The sequence below is a fragment of the Cebus imitator genome, unplaced genomic scaffold, assembly GCF_001604975.1.
Source record: "Cebus imitator isolate Cc_AM_T3 unplaced genomic scaffold, Cebus_imitator-1.0 Scaffold0, whole genome shotgun sequence".
In the NCBI taxonomy this organism is placed as follows: Eukaryota; Metazoa; Chordata; class Mammalia; order Primates; family Cebidae; genus Cebus; species Cebus imitator.
In genome coordinates this window covers 5,890,564-5,900,834 of record NW_016107315.1, presented here as the reverse complement: position 1 = coordinate 5,900,834, position 10,271 = coordinate 5,890,564, and the positions used below count along the sequence as shown (strand labels likewise).

At 39.4% G+C, this 10,271-nt stretch overlaps 1 protein-coding gene across 1 annotated transcript in view; it reads right to left on the bottom strand.

Moving 5' to 3' along the window:
• Positions 1-10,271, bottom strand: part of SPINK8 (serine peptidase inhibitor Kazal type 8 (putative)) — a 17,616-nt gene that overhangs the window by 876 nt on the left and 6,469 nt on the right. The window contains exons 2-4 of the mRNA XM_017532696.2: positions 5,992-6,041; positions 5,051-5,172; positions 2,203-2,245 (exon numbers count right to left, since the gene is read on the bottom strand). Of these exons, the coding sequence (XP_017388185.1) occupies positions 2,203-2,245; positions 5,051-5,172; positions 5,992-6,041 (215 nt within the window). The remainder of the gene's footprint in view (positions 1-2,202; positions 2,246-5,050; positions 5,173-5,991; positions 6,042-10,271) is intronic.

Below are 10,271 nucleotides of genomic sequence, written 5' to 3'. Positions count from 1 at the left end.
AAAAAAAAAAAAAAAAAAAAAGAACAGAGTCTAGGGGTTGACCCCCTAGCCCTGCCTGTTCCTAGCTCTTGGGCAAGTCACTTGATCTCTCTAGACCTCAGCTGCTTTGAATATGAAATGTAGCTAATAGCAATGCTTGCTTCATGGCAGGGCTATGAGGAACACAGGAGAGGAGATACAGGCAAAGCATATGATGCAGTGCAGGGCACGTGGCTGGCAAGCAGTGATAATCATTAGTCCTCCTGTCACAGATTTCTTTTGTGTGTGCGTGTGTGTGTGTGTGTGCGTGTGTGTGTGTGTGTGTTCCTATCAAAAACAGAGTTTCTATGCTGCTTTGCTGAAGGGCTGTAGGGAGGAGCCACTATTCATTCATTCATTCACTCATTCTTCATTCCCCTTCTCCTCACACCAGAGCCAACCATTACAATGAGTTCAATGTGTATCTTTTTATGTTTATGCCAGATATATAGTGTTTATTTTTAGTTTATATAATGCTGTCATGTTACTTGTGTTACTCTGTCCCTTGCTTTTCTTCTCAGTGCAGTATTTATCCATATTGCTAATGGCACATCTAATTTCTTCTGAAAGCTGCATTGAAGTCTATAAGGAATACCTTCCACAGTTTACCTATTGATTTCTTGACTAGTCTCACTCAGGCTGTCCCCAAACCTGCCACCTGCCACACTGAATAACCCTGCAATAGACATACATGAGAAGCAATGAGAGAGTCTTTTTGTGATTTCCTAGCGTTGGAAATGCTGGACCATGAGATATGAATATACTGAATTTCTTACTTTGCCTAAAAATGGTAGATTGCTTCCCACAGTGTCTGTAACTGTCCTCACTGTCACCATAGAGCATGAGAGTACAGATATCTCCGTGTTCAACCAGTGCTGGCTATACCCAGCCTTCTGAGTTTTTTCTAGTATGATAGGCAGATAGGCATCTCATTGTTATTTTAATTTGAATTTGCCTGATTATTTATGAGCTTTGAATATCCTTTATATAATTAGCCTTTTGTCTTTATTCTTCTATAGTAAAACCATAGCCTTTGCCTATTTCTCTGTTTGCTGTCTGTTTTCTTGTGGCTTACTTGCATGTACACTCTATCTTCTAGCTTATTGCAGTAGCTTCTCTAGTTCTGTTGGCTGTTTACTCCTCCATAGTGTCCTTCATTTATTAAAGATCTTAAATTCAACTAGAGTATTGATTGGGAATGAAATGAAGTTTTAGAATAGAGAAAACTAACATAGTCATAATACTTACATTATAATCTGGAGCATAGACTGTCTCTCCATTTATTCATATAATCTTAAATATCCTTTGGTCAAATTTTAAAGTTTTCTCCTCTGAGGTTGCTCGCACATCCAGCAATATTTCAGAACCCCTACCCCCCGCCCCTGCCTATTTTTTTTTGAGACAGAGTTTTGCTTTTGTTGCCCAGGCTGGAGTGCAATGGTGTGCGGATCACTGCAACCTCTGCCTTGCAGGTTCAGGTGATTCTCCTGCCTCAGTTTTACTCCCCACTTTCTTTATTTTCTCTTCTATGTTGATTTCTGCCAGTCTTGTTGCCATGTCTCATAATGCAATAATGATCTCTATGGCTTCAGGTGAGTTCTTGCTTTGGATCTATAACTCTGAAGTCGGGGACCCAGTCTCTAGACCTGGGGCTCCAGCAAGTCCTGGCTCATTCACTCTCGGAATAACTATTCACATTCCAATTAGTGTTTCTCATTAGTATCCTAGATATTGGACATCAGAGGGAAGAGAAAGGGTGAAATAGATGTTCCTTACTGCTGAATTATAGGAGCAAAATACGTTTCTTCCTCCAGAAGGTGTTATTTTTGGTTGGGAAGATTTGAATATGAAGTATGTATTAGAAATAATTAGTTGTAATTAGATCTTGTGTGTATGTAAGGAAATGTCCAAACTTATTAGAGAGGTGCTCTGAAGTATGTAGGAGTGAATAACATGATGTCTGAGACCTGTGTTAATATACTTCATCCAAGAAAAAAGAGAAATAAAAGAATAGAGGGAGGAAATGTGGCAAAACATTACAATTTATTGAATACACGATAGGTATATGGGATATATTATTGTCTCTACTTTTATGTATGTTTGAAAATTTTCATAACAAAAAAACCCTTAAAACTGAGCTCTTGTTTACTTCTAAAAATAAAAAATAAAAGTGTCTTTACTTACACATGCTCCATCATACAGTTTAGTTATATTAAGCCCTTCAAATCTGAAAGAAATTATATTTTGAAATTATTTTTTGCTATATGGTAAGTAATAAATTATGACTAAATTTTACGTGATAATCTTTGGCTAAGTTTGGGAAATAAACATTTAAAAATATCTACTATATGAATTTTTATTTGTCAAAGAGATTGAATCTGTAAAACATGCTCAGCCTACAATAAAATATAGAAATTCAAAATAGCCTTTGAAAATTCAAGTAGAAATACAGAGGATTAAAAAGAGAATGTGTCTTAAAGTTAAAATATGCATTGGATGAAAGCTGAAACATTACTACTGACCTTAAAGAAACACAAAGGATTATATGAACAATTGTATGTCAACAGATTAGATATTCTGGATGAAATGAATAAATTCCTAGAAACACACAAATTATCAAAACTTAATAAGAAATAAAAAAATCTCAACAGACCTATGACAAGTAAAGATATTGAATAAGTAATCGAAAATGTCCCACCAAAGACCAGATGACTTTACTACTCAATTCTACCATTTCTTTTTTTTTTTTTTTTTTGAGACAGAGCTTTGCCTTCGTTGTCCAGGCTGGAGTGCTGTGGCACGATTTCGGCTCACTGCAACCTCTGCCTCCCAGGTTCAAGCGATTCTCCTGCCTCAGCCTCCTGAGTAGTTGGGATTACAGGCACACACCATCACGCTCAGCTAATTGCTTGTATTTTTAGTAAAGACTGAGTTTCATCATGTTGTCCAGGCTGGCCTTGAACCTCAGGAGTGATCCACCTGCCTTGGCCTCCCAAAGTGCAAGGATTACAGGCATGAGCCACCACACCCAGACTACCAAATATATATATATATATATATATTTTTTTTTTTTTTGAGACGGAGTTTCACTCATGTTACCCAGGTTGGAGTGCAATGGCGCGATCTCGGCTCACCGCAACCTCTGCCTCCTGGGTTCAGGCAATTCTCCTGCCTCAGCCTCCTGAGTAGCTGGGATTACAGGCACACACCACCATGCCCAGCTAATTTTTTGTATTTTTAGTAGAGACGGGGTTTCACCATGTTGACCAGGATGGTCTCGATCTCTTGACCTCGTGATCCACCCGCCTTGGCCTCCCAAAGTGCTGGCATTACAGGCTTGAGCCACTGCGCCCGGCCTCAAATATTTTTTAAAAATGTTTAAAAATGCTAAAAAAATGTAATACTAATCTTTCTTAAACTCTTCCAAATAATACAAGAGGAGGGAACCCTTGCTACTTCATTCTATGAAGCCAGCATTACTATGTTATCAAAGACAAAGACATCACATAAAAGAAAATATAGACCAATATCGTTTATGAATATAGATGCAAAAATTCTCAGCAAAATACCAACAAATGGAATCCAATGGCATATTAAAAGGATTATACAGCATGACAAATGGGCTTTATCCTAAGAATTCAGAAGGGTTCAAAAAAATCAGCCAATTTAATAATATCACATTAATAGAATGACAGAAAAGCACCAGATAATTGTCATTATTTGACCTGTCAGGGTGGTTCTCTGAAAGACCCATTTGCAAGGCTTTTATTTGATCTGACTCAAAACTCTCCTGGTACAAACAGCCTTTTCTAGAATTTGTTGAAAAAATCAGAGGCAATTGTTTTAATATCATGGCTACTGCATGGCGGGTAATGGTTATGTAAAACAATAGGTTAACAAAGAGCTTAAAAGTAAAAGTTAGGTAATGAGATGTCCATAGGAGGTTTTGAAAAGCTCTCATATGTTACTGGAAATATAGAGGAAGGGGGGAGAGACCTAATTCTGATTACTCCTGTGTTTTTGCTTTTCTCTCTTTTTCTCTCTTAAGATACTGCACTCAACCTGTAAGCCTTAGTTAGACAAAAGTGTGGCTTTTCTCTTTAAAGGAGAAAGCAGATGTCAGAGACTCCTCCACCTCCTTTTTTTTTTTTTTTTTTTTTGACAGAGTTTTGCTGTCACCCAGGCTGGAGTGCAGTGGTACAATCTCAGCTCATTGCAACCTCTACCTCCTGGGTTCAAGCGATTCTCCTGCCTCAGTCTTCTGAGTAGCTGGGATTACAGGCACTCGTGACCACACCTGGCTAATTTTTTGTATTTTTCGCAGGCACAGGATTTCACTATGTTGGTCAGGCTGGTCTCAAACTTCTGACCTCGTGATCTGCTGCCTCGGCCTCCCAAAGTGCTGGGATTACAGGTGTGAGCCACCTCGACTGGCCTTCCTCCTCCTACTCCTAAAAGGAGTTTCCTTGATACAAACCCTGCTCCTCACTATTCCCCTTGGGCTCAACCATCGGGCATTTCACTTGGGTGTTACTCAAAGCTTCTAACATGTGATGGGTGCAGAGACTAAACCACATAGTAAGCTGAAAGCTAAAGAAAATTGTTTTGGAAAATGACATCCATTCTAGGACCAATAAACTATTAGCTGGAAAGATTCTTCACCCAGCTTCCTCTTCCTCTTTTTTTGTTCTTTGTTCTTTGGCCTGAGGGGTCATGAGGATGACCTTCATCTAGGGTCACGTGATCTAAATGCTGTGGCTGCTTGCTGCCGAGTGCCTCCACTTGATGCTTGTCCAGGCCAGACACAGTGCCCTCACCTTAGTGGATTTCTGTTTCTGCACTGTCTGAATAGGATCCATGTACTTTTTGAGGGCACAGAGAGGGATGGAAGAAAGGGAGGAACAAATCCTGGAGGACTGTCTGGAGAGAGGATCTCACTGGATGATGTAGGAAGTGGGCTGAGGTCATCACCCTCTTTTGGCCACCTTTGGCCTCTTGACTTGAGAGAAGGGAGAACAAAATGAGGACTTACAGAATTTTGGAGCAGAGATGGCACTCACCACTGTAGGTAACCTGGTCACTGCCACAAATAGGTCCACTGGGCTTCATGTAGGATAAAAACCAGCAGTTATTTATATTCTTGAGGCACTCAACCTGAAGGAGACACACACAACTGCTTTAGGCACTTTCATCCAGGTCTTTTGGCCATTATGATGGGTAGCTGGGGAGGTGGATGGAATAGGAGCACCAGACCAGGAGTTCAGAGAACAGGATTCAGAAGCCTCAGGATTTGAACCCAACAGTAATACCAACAACATGTATATAATTGTAGAATAATATACAATCTGTAAACTCTATAGTCCCCCATAAATTCTTTATTAAGATAAAAATCCCTGCGCTCTGCAACCTAACAATCACATTTTTGTACCAACCACAAAATGTGGCTGTTAGGTTACAGAGAGCAAAAGTAGGGAAATGTCTTTCCAGGTTAAAATTTCTGATGAACATTACTGAGTGTCTTATCATACCTGGTGTCTCAGATGGCAGGGGCTCAAACTTGTCACAGCAGGTTGAAGGAGTTGAAGGAAGGAGACTGAGAAAATACCTCATAAGGCCTTGGTGTAGGGGAGGTAGGTGTATGCATGCCTGGCATATCATGGTGGAAAGAGTATCCACTGTGGCATAGGACCCACTTGAATTTGAGCCACGACATCCTCCTCCATTTATTGGTGCAAAATATTTGCTTTCTACCCCACAGGTGAGTTATGTAAACTGATTGGGAGAATCCTTGAGAAGAAGGAACAGGAACATATAAAATGTGCTACGTACACTTGGTGACTCAGCTTTTATTGATGTGTTATTCCCACACGAGCCCCCTCTACTGCCCACCTCCCAGAAGAAAGAGCTGGGGCTGCTGAAGAAACTGGCTCTCTCCCCATTCCTGTTCTTGGAAACCAAGGAAGCAGTACTCACTGTTGTTTTGTCTGGCTGAGCTCTTTCAGAGGCCATAGGAAGGGGGAAGCCTGGAAGACAAAAGCATATACGGAAAAGTTGATTCTCTGTCTTCTCCCCTCAGGGAAAAAGGTAAGGTGAGGGGAATCCTGGTTGGCACACAGGAAGCATCAAATGCCATCAGAAGAGGCTGGGCTCCTCTTTGATGCAAGCTGCCCTCTAAAGGAACAAAGAAGCAGGAAGTACCTGCCTTTATACATCTTGTAAAATGGAGATCTTAATTCTAGCCCTCCCATTTCATAAGTAACAACTTCTATAATCCATGTCAGTTATTTTTAGTAAACATGCTCTAAGTTACAAATTACCGTGAGTTATTACATTGAGATGCCCTAAAACATGCTGAGTTTCATTAAGGCTTACATATTCAATCAAAGTAGTCTTTGCAATTATATATGTGTATAAAAGTATATATTATAATTGCATGATATAATTTTTATAATATATAATATGTATGATATATAATCAACTCTCATATGTATCAGCTTTCTTGAGTATAATTCACATATCATAGAATTTTACCAGATTAAAAAAAAAATGTTTTGACCAGCTTGGTCAACATGGTGAAACCCTGTCTCTACTGAAAATACAAAAATTAGGCTCACTGAAGCTTCAACCACCTGGGCTCAAGTAATCCTCCTGCTTCAGCCTCCCCAAGTGACTGGGACTACAGTAGTGCACCACCACACCTGACTCATTTTCTTGATATTTGGTGGAGCTGAGATCTCACTGTTGTACAGGTTGGTCTCAAACTTTAAGCAGTTCTCCCACTTGACCCCCCAATGTGCTGGGATTACAGATGTGAGCCACCGTGCCCAGGTGAGTTTACCCATTTATACCAACACATAGAAGATGAGCATTTTTTGCTTTTTAAATAATTCACCTGAAGTGTACAGTTTAATGGTTTTTAGTATATTCACAGTTATGCCATCATCACCCCAAAAATAAACCCTGTAACCATTAGCAGTCATTTGTCATGCCCCTCTCCCAACAATTTTCTCTCCTGACACACCCTCGCCCCCGAAAAACAATAATCTACCTTCTGGGTTCTTTTTTTTTTTTTTCAGACAGAGTCTCACTCTGTCACCCAGGCTGGAGTGCAGTGGCACCATGATCTCGGCTCATTGCAACCTCTGCCTCTTGGGTTCAAGTGATTCTGTCTCAGCCTCCCAAGTAGTTGGGATTACAGGCGCACACCACCACACCCAGCTAATTTTTGTATTTTTAGTAGAGATGGGTTTCACTGTGTTGGCCAGGCTGGTCTCAAACTCCTGACCTCAGGTGACCCACCCACCTTGGCCTCCCAAAGTTCTGGGATTACAGGCACGAGCCACTGCTCCCAGCATCAACTTTCTGTTTCTTTAGATTTGCCTTTCTGGACATTTTGTATAATTGGAGTCACGCAATGAAGTATGTGGTTTTTTGTGTGTCTGTATTTTAATGTTTTAACTATTGTAGTGTTGTATTGGACCGAGCGTAGAAAGTTAGCACCAAGACAAAAGTATGCCAGATTGCAGGGTCATTTATTATGCCGGCAACTACAGAGGACTCACGTCTCTCCAACTTGTGGTGTCAAAAGGAGGGTGCCACGACTTTTTATACCGGAAAAATCACCTTGGGTGTGGGGGTGAGGAGCAGGGATGGGGATGAAAAGGTTTTGGACATTCCAAGGGCTTGGGGATTCTGTGATTCACCTCCTGGGCGGAGACAAGGGCAGGGGTCTCCGGACAATCCAAGGTCCAGGGGATTCTGTAATTCACCTCCTGGGTGGAGACAAGGGCGGGGGTCTCCGGACATTCCAAGGGCCAGGGGACTTTTGTCATTCTGCTTGTTACTTCAATGGTTTACAGAAGTCAAGATATACATTTGTTTACACATCATCTGGGTGGTGATAGAAGTCACAGATTTTAGCAGTTACTGATAAGAAAAGGTAAGCAGCTTTACATAGTTTTGCAGAACAAACTAGCAGTTCTATTTACAGAGGCCAAGGACAGTCGTTATTGTGAGGAGAATGGGGCAGCCATTTCAACTTATTTAAAAAACAGTTTTGCATTTTATAAAATAGCGTTGCTCAGGTTCTGGCTCTAGGCCAGCACAATATCACAGTAGCTTATATTAGTACTTCATTCCTTTTTATAGCTAAATAATATTCAATGTATGTATATTACACATTTTATTTATCCATTAATCAGTTAATGGACATTTGAGTTGCTTTACTTTTTTGCTCTTATTAATAAAGCTGCTATGGATATTTATGCACACATTATTTTTGGGCATGTGTTTGCATTTCCCTTGAGTTTATACAAAGTGTGGAATTGCCAGTCATATTCAAACCACTTAAGAAGCTGCCAGGCTATTTTCCAAAGCAGCTGCACTTTACATTCCCATCAGCAATGCACAAGGGAAGGCTTCAATTTCTTCACATCTTTGCTAACGTTTGTTATTGTCTCTCTTTTTGGTTATAGCCATCCTAGTAGGTGTGAAGTAGTATCTCTGTTTTGTTTTGTTTTGTTTTGAGACAGAGTCTCGCTGTGTCACACAGGCTGGAGTGTAGTGGTGTGATCTCTGCTTACTGCCACCTTCACTTCCTGGGTATAAGCAATTTTCGTGTTTCAGCCACCTGAGTACCTGGGATTACAGGCGTGCATCACTAACCCTGGCTAATTTTTGTATTTTTAGTACCTCAGGTGATCTTCCTGCCTAAGCCTCCTGAAGTGCTGGAATTACAGGCTTGAGCCACCACTCTTGGCCATATTAATATCTTTATTGGTATTATTTGAATCACAAAAGTTTTTAAAAGTCCAATTGATCTTTTTGTTGTTGTTTCTTTCTGCCTTTGGTGCATCATTAAGAAGACTTTGCCTAATTCAAGGTCACAAAATTCACTCGTACTGATTTCTTCTAATAGTTTTATAATCTTAGCTCTTACATTTAGTTCTGTGATCCATGTTGAGGTATTGTAATTTTTTCCTATGGCATGAGGAAAAGGTCCAAAGTTACTCTTTTGTATATAGATATCCAGTTGTCCTAGGAGCATTTGTTTAAAAAGATTATTATCCACTAAATTGTCTTGAGACCTTGTTAAAATCAATTCACTCCAAATGTAAGGTGTCTTCCCCTGGATTCTTATATTTTGTTGATCTTTATTTCTTTTTCTTTTTCATAAAATTTGTATTTCTATGCTCATGCTAGTACCAAACTCTCTTGATGTCTGTAGCTTTGTAGTGAGCTTTGAAATTGAAAAGTGTACTTCCACTTTGTTTTTTTTTTCAAGATTGTTTTGTCTATTGTCAGTCTTTTGCTTTTCCATATGAATTTTAGGATCAGCTTTTCCATTTCTGTAGAAAAAAGTCAGCTGGGATTTTGATAGTATTTGCGTGGAATCTGTGGATTGACTTCTAGAGTATTGCTATCTTAACAATGTTAAGTTTTCCAGTCCAGCATGAAGATGGGATATCTTTATGTTGGTTTAGGTCTTCTTTAATTTCTTCTTCTTCTTTTTTTTTTTTTTTTTTTTAAACAGCTCTGGACATGGAAGTTCTTCTTTAATTTCTTTCATCAATGTTTTGTAGTTTTCAGTGTACAGGTTTTTCATCTCCTTTGGTAAATTATCCTTAGGGATTTTATTCTTTTTGATGCTATTGTAGGTGAAATTGTTTCCTTAATTTCATTTTCAGAATGTTCATTAGTAGTATGTAGAAATACAAATGATTTTTGTATATTGCTCTTATATCCTGCAAACTTGCTGTTAACCCTAACAGTTTTTAGAGTATTCCTTAGGACTTTCTATGCACAAAATTATGTCATCTTACAGTTGAACACCTTATATTTGGAGTGAATTGATTTTAACAAGGTCTCAAGACAATTCAGTGGATAACAATCTTTTTAAACAAATGCTCCTAGGACAACTGGATATCTATATACAAAAGAATAAATTTGGACCTTTTCCTCAAACAGAGATCATTTTACTTCTTCCAATCCTATCTAGATAACTTTTATTCATTATCTTGCCTAATTACCCTGGCTAGAATCTCCAGTACAAAATTAAACAGCAATGGTGAGAGCAATGTTGCTCCTATTCACCTTCTTTGTGCTGTTATTGTCAGATATATTACATTTCTCTATGTTCTCTAACATGTAGAACATATAGAAATACATTCAAAGAGCCGGGCTCGATGGCTCACGCCTGTAATCCCAGCAATTTGGGAGGCCGAGGCAGGTGGATCATGAGGTCAAGAGATCGA